At 27.0% G+C, this 20770-nt stretch overlaps 1 protein-coding gene across 1 annotated transcript; it reads left to right on the plus strand.

The window, feature by feature from the left end:
• Window positions 1-71: 71 nt before the first annotated feature.
• Window positions 72-5238, plus strand: LOC113551835 (methionine aminopeptidase 1). Its single transcript, XM_026954362.1, has 10 exons — window positions 72-151; window positions 240-391; window positions 1435-1486; window positions 1939-1995; window positions 3031-3206; window positions 3460-3682; window positions 3749-3880; window positions 3950-4093; window positions 4186-4251; window positions 4964-5238. The coding sequence occupies exons 2-10, from the start codon at window positions 275-277 to the stop codon at window positions 5131-5133; spliced, it is 1137 nt and encodes a 378-aa protein (XP_026810163.1). The 5' UTR covers window positions 72-151; window positions 240-274; the 3' UTR covers window positions 5134-5238.
• Window positions 5239-20770: the final 15532 nt, after the last annotated feature.

A 20770-nucleotide genomic window follows, 5' to 3' on the forward strand; every position in this document is an offset into this window, starting at 1 on the left:
AGAATTGAAAATTATCAAAGTGGATTGATAACGGACGGTACAGCTGATTATTTGACCACTGATAACAATATCAGATTTCACGTTGCCGCAATCAAAATGAAATCGTGTTTCGGCGGCTGGCGATCGGTGAATGTGCTAACCTACTCATGTGGTAATTAAAATAGTTTTTCTTTTTCTCTTCGAAACATAATATTATAAGCTATATAAGTATTAAAAATTGTCATTACGCTTGAGCACAGAATTTGTGTCAACAACTTAATTGAATTTACCAGTTATGTCCGCGTCATTGGCAAACAGAACGTGCGAAACGGCCGGATGCGGTTCGCAAGCTAATCTTCAATGTCCCACCTGCATTAAACTTGACATCCCGGGTTCCTATTTTTGCTCTCAGGTAATCTTGTTAATGATAATTTTTCTATATTTTGAAACATTTTCCCATCATGTGTTGTTATTCTTAATGCTGTGTATGTCGTAAGCAAGTTACCGAATGGTAATAATCAAAGTTTTAATGTGTACAAGTATACCTACATAAATGACCCATACATGTTCTGTTTTATTTTCTATTTTACTTGAACAGTTTGACCATTCAGATAAATCTTGTCATGATCAAAACTTGATTTTTCGGTCAAGTGCAATGACTTGCACGACGGTCTATGTTACGACAAATTTGCATGAGTTATGCATGCATATTGTTCAATTCTGTTTTATTTGTATAAACTTTATTTTAGCTAAACATAAAGCGTTTATGAGGTGCTTCACAGATATAATACTAGTAATTAATTTCATACAATAAATGAAGAGGCAATATTTTTTATGCATCCTGACTTTTTTTCCAATTCAAGTACCTTTTTATACTATTATATCTTTGATGTTTTTTTTCAATAAATACCCACAATAAGTAAATAAAATGTTAATTTACAGAAAATCAGTGCAATAGTGCATTGTAGCTGTTATTGTAAACATATCTTAAAAGAATGGCACTATGATAAATGTTAACTTCTTTACCTATCTAGTAAAAATTATTTGAACACAATATGTTGGTATGTTTATATTATACAAAATATAAAATAGATTTTTAATAAATATCAGTTCAATATTGATAAAGTTAATAATAACCAAATAAAGTGTACTAATACCTGAACTCTTTTTTAAGTTTGTTTTTTTAATAGTCCAACCAAGTATATAAATAAATAGGTACCTTCATAGCTACGAGTAATACATTTTTAAATAATGTATTTCTAAAATTCTAAATAAATTTATAGAATAATATACATTTTTGTATTTTAAATTTTAAAATTAACCTTATAATTACAATTTTTAAACTGAAAAAAAAACTCTTAACTTTTTAGATAATAGTAAACAAATGTACTATTGTTTAAGTCCTAATATTTTATGTCTCGATTAAAATGTTTTCATATTTTGTTTAATTTTTAGGAGTGTTTTAAGGGAAACTGGTCTATACATAAAGCTCTTCATAAAGCTGGCCGTAAGTAATTTCTTATACTTATAAAAAAAATGTTTGTGTTTAATTATTTAATGGTTAAGATTTAATTATTTGTATTATTAATTATTTACAAACAAAAGTTAATTATTTTATATCTAATTAAACATTAAAATATATTCAATACAAAATTTTGCTGTAAACTAACAACATATTATTTTAATTATAATATTTAAAATAATTTATTTTATTATCCAATAACACTACACAAATTTCCTCCACATCTAAAAATCTAAGGCAATGTTTAATGATGGTATTACACCGATTTGATATTAGTCAATCAGCATAAAATTGATAAATGTCAAATAAAAGTATCTGTTGATTGTCTAATAACAAATCAGTAAACCAGATTAATCTTGTGGAAGAAAGTTAATTTTATAACTAAAAAATATGTATTTGTGTTACGTAATTAATATTATTTTTCAATTTTATTACAGAAAATTCAAATGGTATTATCGAGCCATTTAATCCATGGCCAGATTATGTATTTACAGGTAAAATTAATATTACACTTTTACACTTATCATGCTATATTTAATTATATTGTGTTTTAGATTCTAAGCGGAGCAATGGATGTAATGATTTTACAATGATATGTTTTTTTAATTTGAAAAAAATTAAGAAAAAACGGCAATTTGTACATTACCAGATTTTAACTAAATTAATTTTTTATTTTGTTATAATTTAAAAATGAATAACCACAGAAACCTGAAATTTTCACAACTTTTTATACTATCATTTCTATGTATGGTATAATTTTCAAAGTAATTTTACTTTTTTTAAGCTATTTATTTAATTTTTTTTTTTATTTTAATTTTAATAAAAGATGTATGAATAGGTAAAAATGCTTGACAATATAATACAAGGTTCCTGAGAAATGGGTTCAATTTCCAATTAAAAAATATCAAAAATTATAGTCATAATAATATTGTATATGCATTTCAATTTAAAAATTTGACAATATTTGTAAAAGTCTCGAAAAATAAGTTATTTAACCCTAAATAGGAAATGATAATTTAAATATTTATTGATTATTTCAAGTATTATTATTATTATTATTCGTTCTTAAGTTAAAACAAAATCAGTTTTGTCAAAAATTGGATTAACTTGGAAACTTCCTGTTTCTACTAAAAAAAAATTTTTGTTTTTTTTATTTTAAGATAAGTACTGGTAATTTTTACTTTTTACCTCTCTAAAGTACAAACTAGATTCATTTTTCTATTTAAAACCACCCTCAAAGTTGAAATTGAAGCATTTTATCAACTACTAACATGTACAAAAAAAAAAAGAAAAATTGTATAATCGATACATTCATCGCTCCGCTCGAAATTTAAAATCATAATAAATACACCATACTGAAAATAGAAAATATTTAACTTTCAATCGAAAATGATAGAAAATTAAGCATTAATTTAACTCTCATTAACTTATCTATTATGATCTATATATTATTTATTAATATAGGAAATTGTAAATTTGAATACATATTCATCATTCAAACATTAAGACAATTATTTGCATTTTTTTAGGTCCACTAAGACCTCATAGAACATCTCCTGCACGCACTGTTCCTGGACACATACAAAGACCAGATTATGCTGATCATCCTGATGGAACACCTTTAAGTGAACAATCAGTAAAATTATCATCACATATTAAAGTATTAAATGATGAGGAACAAGAACAAATGATAATTGCTTGCAAGGTATTTGAATACTTGAAATTCCAAATATATATAAAAAAAAAAAAAACTTAATATGTTATTAAATTAAAACTATAAATTCAAATAAAGTGTCAAAGACAAGGTTGTACACGGAGGGTTCAACCTTCTCTCCCTCCCGATTTTTTTTGTTTGTTATATTATGTTAATTTTTTAGCGTAAAACCCATGCTGAAATCAATTTCTAGTTACGGCCTTGGTCAAAAGCGTCCTATTATTAATTTTATTTTACTTTTAAGCTTGGCCGAGAAGTATTAGATGAAGTGGCATTAATGATTGATGTTGGAATAACAACAGATGAGATTGATAGAGTTGTGCATGAAGCATGCATTGAAAAAGAATGCTATCCATCACCATTAAATTATTACAAATACCCAAAATCATGTTGTACATCTATAAATGAAGTTATATGTCACGGAATACCTGACATGAGAGCTTTAATTAATGGAGATATTTGCAATGGTTTGAGAAATAATTTAAAAAATTAAAAATCAAATTTGTTCTAATAATATTTATTAAATTTTACAGTTGATGTAACTGTATGTCATCGAGGATATCATGGCGACTTGAATGAAACATTTTTTATTGGAAATGTTTCTAAAACTGCAGAAAAATTAGTGAATGTTACTTGGGAATGCTTAGAAAAGGCTATAAATGCAGGTAATATAAAAATATTATTTAATAACTAATTATTTTAAATCTATTAAATAAAAAAATATTATTGTACAGTTCAACCGGGTGAAAAGTATAGAGAACTTGGTAATATAATACATAAACATGCTCAATCCAACGGATTTTCTGTCGTAAGAAGCTATTGTGGTCATGGTATTCATCAATTGTTTCACACATCTCCTGGAGTCCCACATTATGCTAGTAAGTTTTACAAATTTTGATAAAAAGTAAATTTTTGGTTTATTCTTAATTACATAATTAATTTAATAAATTAAACAATTTTAATATAATAGAAAACAAAGCTGTTGGTGTAATGAAACCTGGACATACATTCACAATTGAACCTATGATATCACAAGGTAAATTAATTTTAATTAATTTTAATAAAAAAACTTGTTTAACAAATTAACTTATTCTTTTAAAATATATAATTATGTGACATTATTTCATGTTAACTACTAAACAATTGAATTTAGTCACTTAAATACAATAATAGTGTAAATTAAAATTTATTTTATTCCAATTTTCAATAAATCAATTTTAATACACATAATTTTTACGTTGTATTATTTAATATATTTTCGTATACATTATTACTAGCTGAATAAAACCTGGTTTTGTCTGTACATTCTTAAAAAAAATGTACCAGCAATTTAATTAAACTAATTTTATTTACATGTTTTACAATTATTTGCATATTTTTTTAATTACTTTGTATGCACTAAGTTCTCAATTTACATATCATTTTTATTATATTTGAAAAAAACATTTGTTTCTAAAACAACACTTCGTTCAAAACCTTATTATTTCCGTAAATAATTTATATATAACACAATTTATTGTTTTATATTTTTTAATTTTTATATTATGCTACAATTTTGTTAATTATGCTTTGTAATACAATCTGTAACCAATGGCAACTATTTAAATAAACAAAAATACATTCTACTTTCCTAAGCCAAAACTAAATACATGTGTGAATTACTTTATAGCAAGCTATAAGGGGTTTAACTACTTATCAACTTATCAATTTACTTTTTTTAAACATAATTGTTTAAATTAAACTTACAGGTAGTTGGCGGGACAAGTGTTGGCCAGACAATTGGACAGCTGTGACCGTGGATGGATTGTTATCAGCACAATTTGAACAAACATTATTAGTTACTGATACTGGAGTTGACATTTTGACCAAACGTTTGGGTAATAATGGATTACCATACTTCATGGACAAAAAATCCTAATAAGTGAATTATATTATGTATTACAAAATAAATGAATTTAAACTTGTGTAAAAATATTAATTTTATTAAATTGTATGTGAAAAAATAAAATAATATATTGATGCTGAGTAAACATTTGTATTTTTTTTGTGTTCACAAATTTTTGGCAAAACTTACTGTAGATGAACTATTACTTTTATCCTATTAATTAAAAATATTAATCCTAATTTGTACACCAAACAAAGTGTTACATTATATAACTACACAATTAGATTTAGATAAATTATTCACATTACACAATTTATATATTTAGACTTATTAAATCTATCTTTCTTTATTATCATTGATCAGCTAATAATTCAAATTATCATTATAAGTGTTATTATTACTGCATCACTAATAATTGTAAATTATAATCTACACAATGACCTTATAATTATTTGTTTACTAAACCATGTTTTCATTCTTGTTTATAGTTCATTAAAATTAAACAAAAGTAATTGAAATTTAGATATTAGAGCAAACTGTTAGGATCAGAGACGTATTTAGGGGGTTTGGGCCCCAGGCGATACATTTTGAATTTTTGAGAGCATTTTGATATGATACGACGGTACTTAGGTTTTTCTTACCTGGAGCGCAAAATTCTTAAATACGTCTGGTTAGGATTAAAAAAAACATCAGTTTCCTAATTTCAATTAAGTAAGGTAAATAAGTTGTTATAAGCCCGCAATGACAATGTCCGAAGGGGGTTCTAATCTAATTAGGTAGTGCTTATCACACACAATTACCAAGTTGCATTTGACCATTTTAACCTTAATTAAAAATATAGGCATAAACGGTATACCTTACCGTCCTTACCAATCGTTAGTACTCAATTAGCACGGAATCAATAATCTGAAAATTAAATTTAATAAAACAAAAATCGTAAGTGGCAGCACATCATATAATTTATAGTGTCTTAAGTGAGCAACAGTCGTTAATAGCTAGGTACTTAAAACATAATTTTTTACGCAGACGTTCTATGTGGTCTAACTAATCATCATTAGCACGGACTCAAGTCTTTAATAGAATTGGGAACCACGAACTAGCAACTATAGGAACAGATACGTCAAGTTAATCTAAGTTTCAATTTCATTTCACAAGTAATGCAGCTGTACCTATGCTAAGGGTGGTGTCGGCGATCGGCGTGTAACTGTATATATAAGTATCTATAGGTTTTACAGTTTACAATCGGCGTAAATAGGGAAGAAGGAGAGTCACCCCAATTTAAGTCCTTATTATTATGTAAACACCTAGGTACTAAGCAAACATTTTTTTATTGCAATTACGAAATTGAATCGAAAACAATATTGTTTTAGTGGTGTAGTGCAACTAGTACCTACTCAGTACCTACATATAGTACATATTGTATTTCTGATAGATAAGTGATATTATATAAACATAAACACAGTCCACAGACGACAATAATATTGCCGTGTTCGTGTGATATAACATATTATAATATAACCGTGTGTAATATTTTACCACAGAATATAACAATGCCAGAACATTTTTCGGGGGGGGGGGCACTTAATTTCTTTTCAAATTTATGCAATACTACAATAATAAGTACTTATCACCAATTGTTGTATGATCCCTTTGTTTATAAAATGTTTACTATACGTCTACTTTTAGATTCTGAACGGAGTGATGAATGTATTGATTTTATAATGATGAGTGTTTATTTTTTTATTTTTGTGTCTGTCATCACATTTTGCAGTAGTAATAGTGCTTTGATTTTTGACTTCAGTCCTTCTTTGAAAAGGAAAATGAATCTAGTTGGTACTTTTTGGTGGGTCAGAAGTAAACAATTTCCAGTAGTTTTCAAAAGCGTCAGGAAAAAGCTTAAAAAAGTAACGAAAAACGGGAATTTTTATAGATAACCAGTTTTTGACAAAATTGATTTTGCTGTAACTCAAAAACGAATCATTGTAATACTTGAAATTTTTACAAAATTTTTATATTAGTATTATCTATTTATTACATTTTCAAAATATTTTGACTTTTTTTAAGCTATTATTGAAAATTGAAATTTTCGATTTTTCTAAGTTTTTTTTTTAAATGCCGATAAAAAAAATTTTGCATTCCAAAAAATCTTTAAAATTTAATACAAGGTTTATTATAAGTTGTATTCATCGTAAAGTTAGGTTAGGTTAGGTAAAACAATCGTTAGTCACAATTGTTGTTTATAAACATTTAAAGATCAAATGTTTTCGAAATATGTCAAAAATTGCGAAAATTTGCAAGGATTTTGAAGTCGAATATTTTTAAAACTGTTATGATTTATACCTAAAGTTAAAAAAGCCCAATACAAGGTTCTCCATAAGTTGACCTTCAAACAAAAAAAAAAAAAAATTCAAGCGTCAATGTAGAAAAAAATTTATGAGCGTATGAAATTTAATTTTTTACCAAATCGCGATAATAACGATTTATTACAATTTAAATATAAGTAAGAATATAATATATCCTAGACTGACAAGCCATCTCCGTTCAGATTCGTTTTTTTTATACAATGATAGTTACCTGTCAATTGTCATTGCATTCAAATTAAACAATTCCATTATAGTATTACCTACCTACTGTCCATCTCTACTATACAGTAGAGCGATACCCACTTGCCCACCTTTTTTTTTATGACTACAATTATTGTGTTTAAAACTATGGTAGTTTATTAATATTCATATTATTTTGAACTAATAATAATAATTTAAATGTATTTATAACGTTATACTAATTTGTGTTGTAAACACAATACACAAGATTTCATTTTTTGTTCGAATACCTATTTATTATAGTTATTACTATTTATACTAGCAAGAATATATGATCATAACTTTTAACTTTTATCTAATATACAAATATACAATACAAAACGAGTCATAGCTGAGCTGACCTTACACAAAGGGGATAGTTAAAAATAAAAGGAGATTATAATGAAGGAGCTAAACAAATTTAAATTATATACATAAATATATAAAAATCAAACTAAAATCGTGTTCACAACAAAAATGGGATCCACTGGCATTTTTTATCTAAAATCCGCGCTTATCATTACTATTTGGCATGTATGAATAGTGATACAAATTACAAATAATTTATCGTCATTCGTCATCAAAGATTTACTTTATATTATATAAATACGTATACTGTATACAATGGTATAGATATAGAACTTATGAAGAATATCTGTACAATATATAGGTATCACGCTCTCTCTCCTCTCTAGCCACGGCACAGGAATATAATAAACTTATAAGATTATAACATTTTACTTCGTTTGCTTAATAGATTTAGATATGTGTACCTATTATGTATTAGGTATAATAGTAGTATAGGTAGGTATGTATAAAATAAATATTAGATGTAAATTGAGTAAATATTAATTTATATTTGAATATCGAGAATTAAGATTGGCGGGTGTGACTGTATGAGGAGCTGTGCCCCACGATTTTTTTAACCAATATTATCCTGGTGTATATATATATAACTCGAGGTCCCCTCCCCAAAAAAGTATATATAGCATATTCATGCCTATGTGCAGTTATTACCTGCACAATATTTATACTTGATGATACATTTTCCACAGTCTAATCTTTAACGTTACTTACGTTTAAATAATAGATATCGCTCTAACGTGATCTAATATAACTATACCAGCTGACCTATGGTAGGCTCCAGTACAGTTACTTTTATAATTATTATACATAGGCCCGAAACCGTTGCTCGAATTAGGAAAAATTAGGTAGAGGGGTCAATTCAACGGTTCTACAACCGCGTTCCTAGTATACAATAATTATTAAACACAGACTTAAGGGACGGAGGCTTTGCCAGATATTGCTGTAATTTTTTTTTTAAAACCTGCTACATTTATTCTTTATATATTACGTAGGTATATGTATAATGTATAAGAGTTAAAAATATAATTCCTACTAATAAACACGGATTTATATCTATCTAAATATTCAAATATTTGCCTATAAGATAACTACTTATATACAATATACATATTATTTCAGTTGTCAGCTAAAACCTGTTTTAGAACTCAGCTTGACACAAAACACGTTCCGGAAATTTAAGTTCACACCACGCAGGTAATTATGTATCTTTATAGGACGGAAGTCTCACAAAACGGATATTTTATAATGCACTTATCAAGGCCAAAAAAAGTTTAAACGAGATTCATACATTGTTTACCGACGATTTCCGTTACAATCAGAATCATGAATCATCGTCGACATGAAACATTATAATATACAAACGTCTAACACTAAAAAAAACTCCCAGAATTAACCGCAACTCTTTTCAAGTAATTATTTATTGTACACAGTATCACGTTTCCGGGTAAATTATTAAATAATTTTATTGTCTTGTACACATACTTGTACACTATAGCCTAGTTTGGAATTTATGGTACCTATATTATACAATTTTCAATCCCTGGAAACAGTGGAAATAGTTTCATAATCAGTACTATAACTACTATAGCTATGTACTGCCTACCATATACATAACAATCATAATATATACTATACATTTAATACTTATATATTTTCAATTACCTAGGTACTATAGTTAGGAATTATAAGGAAATATGATACTATTATACTAATAAAAAATTGCATTATTTACGCAATCTATAGTGAATGAATTGTTAACGAAATATTATTGATAAATTTAACAATAGCAAAAATGTTCAATAGAAAATTAGTGTTAATTTTAAACAGAATTGAGACTTTTCAGTTTTTTAAATCTGATTTTACAATCATATAATAAGTTTAGTATGTAAATTATTATGGTGAGTACTAAAGTAACAAACTTAATAATTTACTGTTTTATTGTCACCCCCATTAATAACAAAATATTATAAAAATCTTTTGTCAATATTGGTGCTTTTGGAAATGTCAGGTACTCTGATGGCCTAATATAAGTACTTGCACCCAACACCTTATTGATTGTCACGTCTAAATTATTGAATTATTCAATGACTTTACATTTCATAAAAAAAAACAAGAAAAACACAGAAAATAGTAAAATACTATCAAGTACTATTTTTTAGTTAACTTTTAAATTTAAAACAACAAAAAAGTTACTCATTTAACAAATTTTTGCCAAGCTGAAATCGCTATTATAATGTATAGTAATAATGAATAGATACCTAAATTTTTTTTAACTTATTAGATTTGGTGGTAAATGTTTTAAAAATTATTTATTATTGAAATTTATACTTTAAATATACAAAAAAAATTCATAATGATATTATAATTATAGCAATATTAGATCTGGGTGGATCAGATTGGTTTTACAACGATGTAATAAGTTTCTTTTTTAATTGTCTACGCGTTATTTAGTGATAGAAAAAAATGTTTCAATTTGTATTATCGAGGGATCATAACTTGCGGAAAATTTAATCTAATTCGTACTTTTGGTGTGCCGACAATTTTCAATACTTTTCAAACTAATTGAGCAAAAATATTTGAGAAGAATGTGCATTTTTGCGAAAGCAGTTTTTTAAAAAATCAAAATTATTATTTATTTGAATTCAAAAATGAATTACAGTTTAGTTGTATAAAATTTGAAATTTTTAACACATTGATATTATAATATTATTTCCCATTCGAAAAATCACTCAAATATGTTTCCTATTAAAATTAAATTAAAAAAGTTGAACGTAGTCACATTTTTTGTGAGCGTTTGAAATCTACGATTACGATTACGAAATGACGATTTATTCACAATCAATTTTTATTATTTTTTCATTATTCAAAAAAATATTTATTTTAGCAACTTGAAACATTTCATTATTTAAGTAATAAATCTTTTTCCGTACACAATAATATTTTCAAAATATTTACACAAATTTTAAGCTATTTATAAGCATTTGACATTGTTTAGATTTTTTTCTAGTCGTAAACATATAATTTTCCTTACTCTATTCAATACTCAATTGCAAATCTTAATAAACTAATAATTAATAAGTACCTAAAACTACAACTGAAATACATTTTAACGTAACAAATTACAAGTGTATAGTACATTAAAAAAATGTTTAACTCTTCTCCTCCAAAATATGATTTCCGTTACGGCCTTGTAAGTACCTATGATACTAGTTTGCAGCCTCTTTAAATATTAATATTAATATTTATTAATATATGTAACAAATATATATATATATGTAGTACTTATTTGTATATCATAATGTATAATCTAATAATAATGACATTATAATTATAATCCACTTTGAATTTCATTTGTTAAAATACAATAAATTTAATTTGAAACTCGTATAGTTTGCTTCATAGATAGAACGAATAATGTTACGTCGTACACGGTAAAAAAAAAACGTAGGCATTGTGTGAGTTTGTTCTGTGTGACATTCTCTTATAGGCGAACGCAACATTATTTCATTTGTTCGCTGTCTATCCTCACGCGTAACATAATATAATATCATGGCAAATTGGTTTTCGTGCATCAAAATTGGCAAGTCACATGTATACGGTGGTCCTAAACTAAACTAATAAAAAATAAATATTATGCATAGTTTATAAGCAAAAACTATATCTAAAAAAAAAGTTACGTTGTTACATAATAAATACATAATATATTTTAATTTTATTAATAAGTAAACTTATTGTGTATGTGTCGTGACTCGTGAATTTGTTTAAGAGTAGTTATATATTTTATTATCGATCGTTCGAAGAAAAATCATAACTCTGAAATTCATATTATACAAATAAATTATTATTTTGAAATATACCTGCAGCAATTCTTTAATACAATAGTGTTATAGTTTACATATTATTTGAACTGGATTGAATACAATAATAAATATAGTCTTGTTAGAATTCAAGTACCTACACAATTAACACAATGTTTATGAAATATAAATCACAAGAGCGAAAAGCACATTATTATTATAAGATTATAAACGTATTTGTTTGTGTCCCTAATTCCTTATATTGATTGTTTATTTATTGACCGTGGTCCACAGTTAATACTGCGACATCAAGAATTATTGAACAATGTACCTATAATCTATAATACCAAATTACCAACAATATGAATATAATATTGGTTCTGTCACATGTCTGCAGATTGAATAGAATTACGTTGTAGACTAAAGTCATTATTTACTCATTATACAAGTCAATGTATTATAATATGATAAATGTCTTATATACATCAGCGGTAAAGCATTAATGTGTTTTTATTAGTTAGTTATACGTTATTAACGGCGCCAAAGGCCATTGAACGCAACATTTTTGATTAAAATTAGGCTTATTAGTATTAGAATTAATTTACTCAAGTATAACTCACGTGATTTATTATATTTGACTTGTGAGATATGTTCTTGATAAAAATTTGAATAGTTTAAGCCTTTGAAGATGCTCTGCTTGTTAGTCTTTTCCCGGTTCTAGAGCATGTGAAAGGTGATTGTGCATTTACATTTAGGCTCCACTCTTCATTCTGCTCAAATATGTGTATATTTATGTACATAATATTAAGTATAACAAAATAGAATCATAAAAAATATAAGTAATTAAAACTACTATTGTTTAAATTACAATTGTTTTATGGCATGTTTAGACTTTTGACTTCACTATCACGTCTGGTATTACAAAGTGTCGTAATATTACTTTCTCTCTCTCCTCTCTCACTTCCTCTCTCTCGGAACCCAAATTGGTTAGCAACGCTCAACAACTGTTACGGGTCTGCAACAATTCAAGGTAGGAATAATACTCACATATACTATACAAATAAATGGATTTACTTAAACCTTAGCCTCACTGCCTCAATATCTCACAGTAGCTCAAATTTTAGATTAACCTTCGTCTGTATAAAATATGGTCAGATGGACTGTATTTTTCGTATTTGAACCATTGATCGACATACTAAAATGCATGATATTATATTATTATATTGTCTTCTAGACAATACGTGTCGACGTTTCTCTACATCCAGGGGTTGGTCGGTCACGTACATCAGTTATCTCGTAATATTCAACACATAACAATAAAGACTTTATTCAAATAAATGTCGTGTGTCTATCTACTTAATTATTGAGCGTAGGCAGATTCGTTCAAGTTCGGGTCCAGTAAAATCGGACGTGATTTCGATAAAACGCCGTTCACGCGATACATGCAACGAACAATAATAATAAAAATAATATATTAGACACCGAATCTTATTCCACTACAGTTTACGGCTATCGAACATAATATAACAAATATAAAATAATAAAATATGGATATTGACATGTTTTACTTGAGGCATACGTATATGTATATCATATTCGTGTCAAATACACAACGAGGAAACCTTTTACGGATTTATAATGACGAATACTATAAAAAAAAACTAATTCGTAGTACCTATAAAAGGACAAGTACAATCTTATATTTACGTAGTTACAGTAATATATGTGTTTATATTGTATTTATATTTTATATGAGCACTCAGTAGTCGGCACTTACTATATAGTAGTAATCCACAATTGATTCTAGAACAAAAATTTAATTCTTTGGCTGGAACACTGAGATATTGTTTTTTGAATTACGACACCAATTACTAGGGAGGAGATATATATATATATATATATATATATATATATAAATAGGTATTAAAATAAGGAGTCAATTCCTCCACGTAAATACGCCACTGATTTACGAATATTCAATAATGTATAAATTAGGTAACGATTTTAAAAGAACGACAATTTCGTTTTATAAACAATTGGTCCATAACGATTTCAATTTGTCAACCTAATTTTTTAAACTAATCTAACCGGCCTTGTCCATTATTCATAATATTTTTTTTTAATACTTTGTTACTTAGTCCGAAAACCTGTTTTAATAATTATCTCTCCAAAATTGCAAACGGGGAACTGCAGTCTGCAGGTTAAGAATTCAGTAAGTATCAACTCTACCTATCACCGAACACCACAATGTAACAAATATATATATATATATATATATATATATATATATGTGTTACGGTCAAAGTGTATAATTCGGGCATTGTAATACAGTGCCCAGGAATTGTGCACAGTGTTCGTTATATTTGGGCAAAGCTGAATCTGCTTTTAATTTGGGTACATTGCCTAGTCATTGTTATACAATAGCCGGGCATTGTGTACAGTGCTTAATTGTTTGTGGGCAATGTAAGTTTATGGCGATTCCGCGTTTGCATGTACCAATAACATCTTCGATATCATTAAGAGAAGCAGCTAGAAAATTTTTAAATCTTGACGGTCAAGGATATAACCATAAGCGCAATTTGAGGGGGCTCAAATTCATAAGCCCCTTCAAAATCAATCATAGCCCCCCTCCCAAAAATGGTTTGTATATTCCTTTCCACCTTTATATATCTCAGGCCCTCGGGGAGCATACACACAGTACATACATGCAAATTATAATAGTTCCCCCAAATTTAAAACTCAAATTGCGCCTATGGGTGTAACTGTAATCAGCAATGCAAGACAAATAAATGTAAGTATAGGGCTGCAGGTAAACTATGTACTTCTAAATGTCATGATAATTAGACATAGATGTATTATAAGTTGCAAAAATAAATAAAAAAATTTGTTAATATTCATAAAATAAATTATTGTAAATTATTAAGGATAACAAAACTTGTTTATACATTTTTAATTAATTAATTGTAATTGCCCACTGTGCTCTGATCATTCTATACAATGTCCGGGCAAAGTGTATAATTGTCCACATTGTCCAGGCATTGTGTACATTGTCCGGGCATTGTACTACAACGCCTGATTATACACTTTGACCGTAACATATACAGTAAAAATTCCAATAAATAAATCAAAATCTCTCGATTTATAATCAATTAATATTAGTTCTACAATAACATTTATGATAACTGTAGAAATATTATTTTGGTTCTTAAATAACTCATACCTATAGAATATTGAATTTAAATTTAAACTATTATGATTTTATAATTAAATTATACGCACATTTTTTAATCGGTGAAAAAGAAACTATTTTGCGTTTATTTTTAGCTTACATTATTGATAAGTGATTACTGATTACCCATTCTATGTTATACAATTTGAATGGTTCCTAAAAAAATAATGCTACCTATAATTATTTTCTATTATCTATTGACATAAATTGAATATATTGAATATACAATATACTATAACCAGTATAATCTTTAATATATATATATATATATATTTAAAGTATAGTCTGAATTTTGAATTAGTTAAACATTTTAATTTTGTTCAGTACGTTAAGTGATCACAATAATTCGTGTCTATCATTCCCATTATTTTGTTTTCATAGTATACTTATGAATCATGATATATGATAACAACAATCGTCGTCAAATATAAATTAAAATTATATCGTGACTTTAGTTTAGAATTTCGTCATTATACGTGTAGAAGTTGTCGATTATTGAATTGCCATCATAGTTGTACAAACATTGAAATATTATAAAAAATGTACACATACGTATTGATACTCAGTGGCGTATTACAGGTGATAGATTATGTTATGAAAATAAGTCGGATATATAGGTGAATGCCGTTTTCCACATTTCCTTTACAAAAATGATTTAATTAATATACTTCAATGATGATACAATATACCTATAAAAACAAAGTTTTGCTTTTTGCAAAATTTCGGGAACACAAAATTGATTTGGTCTTTTAGAGATCGATATTACAAGGTAAAAATACAAAAATATACCATAACTCATTTATGCTACGAAAAAAGTCTTCTCAGTAAAATAATCTTTTTTTACCTTATTATTCCAACCCGCAGGCTGTACTCACTTTATATATGAATATTATACCTATTATAGTGAAATGCTATCGTATTAGTACCCATTAACTACAAATTGGAGCTCAAACGCAAAATTACTAAACATATTATATAACCACTATTCAGCATATTATCATGACGAAGTAGGTAGGTACATTTATCGGCTTCTACAAAAACACTAGAAAAAATAAAGATCATTATCGTTTAAAATTGCTAAGGAAAATGCATAACTAATTATTATTTGTTATTCATGATGGGCTTGATCGTTAGTCAACTTCATGTAATGTTGATCAGTCGCCAAAAACTAATAGATATACGTACTAGTACTTCAACCTTCAACAGGAGCTGGCCAAAACATAGAGATAACTATTTTTACTTTAATTAATTAAATTTAAAACATTCATATTAGCCTATGACTTTTGAACTCAGATGAAACTCTAAACGAGAACAACGTAAAGCAATATTTTAAACAGTTAAAAAGGAGAATATTGCATTATTTTCCTATCAAAAATGTTATAATAGTACATCGTAATAATATTATGCTTGTTATATAAAATGTTTAAGCGTTCCCTGTTTAAAGAATATAAAGTTTGAAACATTTCAGAAAACCGTGAAAAATAAACGTATTTATTGATTCATTATAAGGTATTATACGTTTATGAGTTATTAAAATCAAATATGAAATAATCATTAATCTATATCAAACAAAATAATAATTCATGTCTGAACATTAACATTATACTTGTTCTGCCTTCCATTATATAGTATAAAAGCTAAATTAGTTCGATAAAATGCTTTTTCGTTTAAAAACAATTAGAAATTAAAATCTTATTTATTTTGCATAATACGTTATTATATATTTGCCTACCTAACATATACCTATATCATCTAGAAGTCCATAGAATATGTATAACACCGATTTAAATATTTAACGCGTGGTTATCGCGATTTGTTTACCCTGATCCTGGTCGAGTTTGAATCACGTGATCCTTATACGTATCGAGTGAAACACTCGACTGCAGAGACTTTACCTTTGTCACAAAACGATTACGGACTACCGTTATATTATGATAAAAGACATTATTTTTATTTAATAAATATATTATGATTAAACCTTATAGAACTTTTATTAGTATTTTTATCTAATACAGACAATCATTCTATAGGAAAATTAATTTTCTGGAAAATAATAAGTATACATATTTTTTTTAATTATATAGTTTTTATTTTTTTTTTAATTGTATTAAATTATTTGAATTTATCATTTTTGGTTTTTCGTGAATATTTTTATTATAATTGTATACAATTTTCTTAGAAATGATTTAAATAATTTTATATTAAACATTTAATTAATTAATTTTTAAATATTTTAAATATTTAATTTTATATACAATTTGGGTCTTATTTACTAAAGTATTTTACTGAAATTTCTTGTAAAATATTGTAAATTAACATGTAATACAATTTCAATATATGTAATCAAATTTGGCAACATTTATTTGCAACCGTGTTGTTTCGGGGATCCATTGTTATCCCGTAACCGTCCGAAATCGTGTTCTTAAAAAGGTCTCCTCATTAAAATAAAAACTTCCGTATTCGTGAATCGCTGGTTGTACTAACTACATTGAAAATATTATATTGAATATAGATTTATCGGACCTTTGTAGTTATATATTATAGACCAATAATAAATTGATTTTTGTGAAAGTTTATGTTTTATGTTGTGATTGGCTTTGTGTGATAAGCCGAACGCGAACGGACCGATGCATACTATTTGCGTTCCAATATTGGAAAAAAGTATACACCATTTTAGATAACCTATAGTTGTGTCCTAAAAATAAGTACTTGAAGTAATACAAATCATTACTTTAATCCAATCCTTAGATATGGGTATCATAAGAAACCTTAAAGTGACTTATATAATGAAACTAGTTAATTTTATTCTTGAAAAGATTGAAAAAAAAATATTTAATTCATTGTTGTATATAGAACTAAGTGGAAAAATAAACATACTGTTAACGATACAATTCATATAAGAGAGCTGATGAGAAGTTAGCTGCACAACTGAAATTAACTGTTTCGCTCACTGTGGATTTCCTTATTTTGTTGGTTCACAGTCCGAATTGACTTTAGAATTAAATGAGTAATTTTTACCTGTTCTAAACCGCGTTTAAAAATATTTATGAAAATACTCCTTGATTTTATAATAATGAAGACATTTGTGAACTTGTAATATAAAATGTTATTAAATAAAGGAAGTGGGAATTTAATGAAAAATAAGAAGACCGACGACATGGTGGATGCTGATCCACCAGTTACAGCTACAGAGACTAAAAAACGCGTTGATTTGTTGCAGAAGTTTTTAATGCAAAAAATGTAACGAAAATAATCTATCTGATAGGCTTGAGCAGGGCCGGCGTAAGGGGTTGGCCTATGCCCAGGGCGCTTGTTGAAAGCTGGGTGTCTCAATGATATAATGTTAAAACTACGACTACTACTATGCGGGAGGGACGCATATTTGTTACTCAATACTGCCGTCACTGCTTGAGCTAGTGCCCATTTTGTCAACCAGATCCAACAATTTAGACAACGAGATATTGCAACGTATTATACACCTTGAACATCCAAGTAGTATTTTATTTAGTAGGTACCTATGTAATACAATTCATTATAAGTATATATTTTTTATTATATATTAATTTAAATTTTAAATTTTATAGTTTACGTGTACACAATAAAAAATTGTTGATATTAAAATATTTTGTGTGTGTGTTTTTTTAACTAATTTCGGTTTATATGACCCAACCGCTCAACGTGGGAAAATGAATTTGGTCTCAACGTGTCCATATTAAACAGAATCTACTATGTATAGAAATAAGATGTTGGACGACTAGTTTATGAGTTTTTATGTTTAGATGAACGGAGTAGAGAGTGCCAATAATGTTTTGTAACGACTTAAAATTATATGTAAAATACATTTTTTATAAAAACATTACATTTTCTCATTAGATGAATTCTAATTTAAATGGATCATGGTGTATGTACTGTCGATTATGTTAATTCAAGCAATAAATTACCATATTTATCATTTAAACATTTTGTTCATATTTCTTTATCTTAATGGTTTTCCTATTCGATAAATAAAAACTTGTTAAATAAATCGATAGATAAACCATCAAATGTATGATGAAGTTTAGAAAATGATAATAATTGAGTTATCTGAGGTAGGCGGTAGAACAAAAAATATTAAACTTAAAATTAAAATAAGTGATTTTTATAATTACACATAAATATGTAATACAAAAATAATTACCCACTTCTTAATACATATACATACTTATAATAGATAATATCTATAACTTTTTATAAGTCATAATAAATACAATATTTAGGTACGTATAAATAATACCGATTTAAATATGTAAGATGACCTACAACTTTTTTTACATGTATAACGTACATATAATATATGTGTGTGTGTGTGTGTGTGTGCCTACATAGTTTTGTAATTCCTTTTTTTTATAGTAAATTTTTATAATACCTCAATAATAAACAACTTCTTAAAGTGAATATTTTTTAATTCGCTAATACTGTCCGCAGAGTATATTATATATATATATAACACATAGATACTTTAAATAACAGCTCAATTAATAACATAAAATATACTTATTGGCCATTTAATAGTTAATATTATACTATATTAGGACTGACTTGTACGATGACTGTTATGTGTATGTTGTAGATATGAAAAATTAACAAAATCAAATTGGACAGTTGACTTAACACTTTAACCAGGGGGTGGACACTTTTGGGCAGCCAGTCGATAATAAAGAATCAGTCAGCCATGATGCCAGGGGTTAACAGTAGGGGCATGCATATTGCATATATATGCGTAAACGCACCTAACCTATAGCGTACTGCGAATCGTAGTCTGGTTATTCGTGCCCTTTCATCGTTTTAGAGCATCGGTTTATCAGCCTTCAAAAAACCAATTTCTTAAATCCTATATTATGTATTCGGGCCCGACGGGCCCTTGGCAAATCATGCCATTTGATCGCTCGTCGATGAAGGCACTCCAACTTTATAGTTGCTACTTAACTGCCGACTTTAATACGATTTATATTTACTAAACAACTACTAAGTATTAATGTGTCTATATATATTATCTAATATGAGTAACATAAATAATACAAAAATTTCGAAATTATCGATTTAATATTTAACAATAGCATCAACATTTTAACGATGAATGATGATGTTACTTTTAATATGATGTTAAAAAAACCCCTATTCATGTCGATTTGACGTTAATATAGGTTCATCCTTGATATTTTTATCATGAAAATAAATATTGAATACTTATATGTAGTATAAGGGTCGTGTTTGTTTTCTGTACGGGGTTTATGTAGTACTTACTTTTTCGTTGTATGTATACCAGTTATTTTGTTCGAATTTAATTGAATGTAAATAATTGGGAAAATAATTTTACAACAAACATTATATTATATTTGTTATGATTTATAAAACTTTGCAGTTATTTCTGAAATCATACACAGATTAGTTTGCGGTTGTACACACAGATTTATTATCCAATATATATATAGGTTCCTAATAGTTCATACATCTACGTAATACATTAATTAACACCTTTTTTCTTTGCAAAATGCAATTATTTTGTATTATATTGTTTGTCGTTTGAAAATTTATAGATACGTTCATGATCTACATAACATTCATAACACCCTACAGAGACACGTACTTATAATTTTTACGATCAATGATGTTACATCGGAAAGTAATGGTATTGACCGGTAATTAATATTATTGTT

Source organism: Rhopalosiphum maidis, chromosome 1 (genome assembly GCF_003676215.2).
Source record: "Rhopalosiphum maidis isolate BTI-1 chromosome 1, ASM367621v3, whole genome shotgun sequence".
Lineage (NCBI taxonomy): Eukaryota > Metazoa > Arthropoda > Insecta > Hemiptera > Aphididae > Rhopalosiphum > Rhopalosiphum maidis.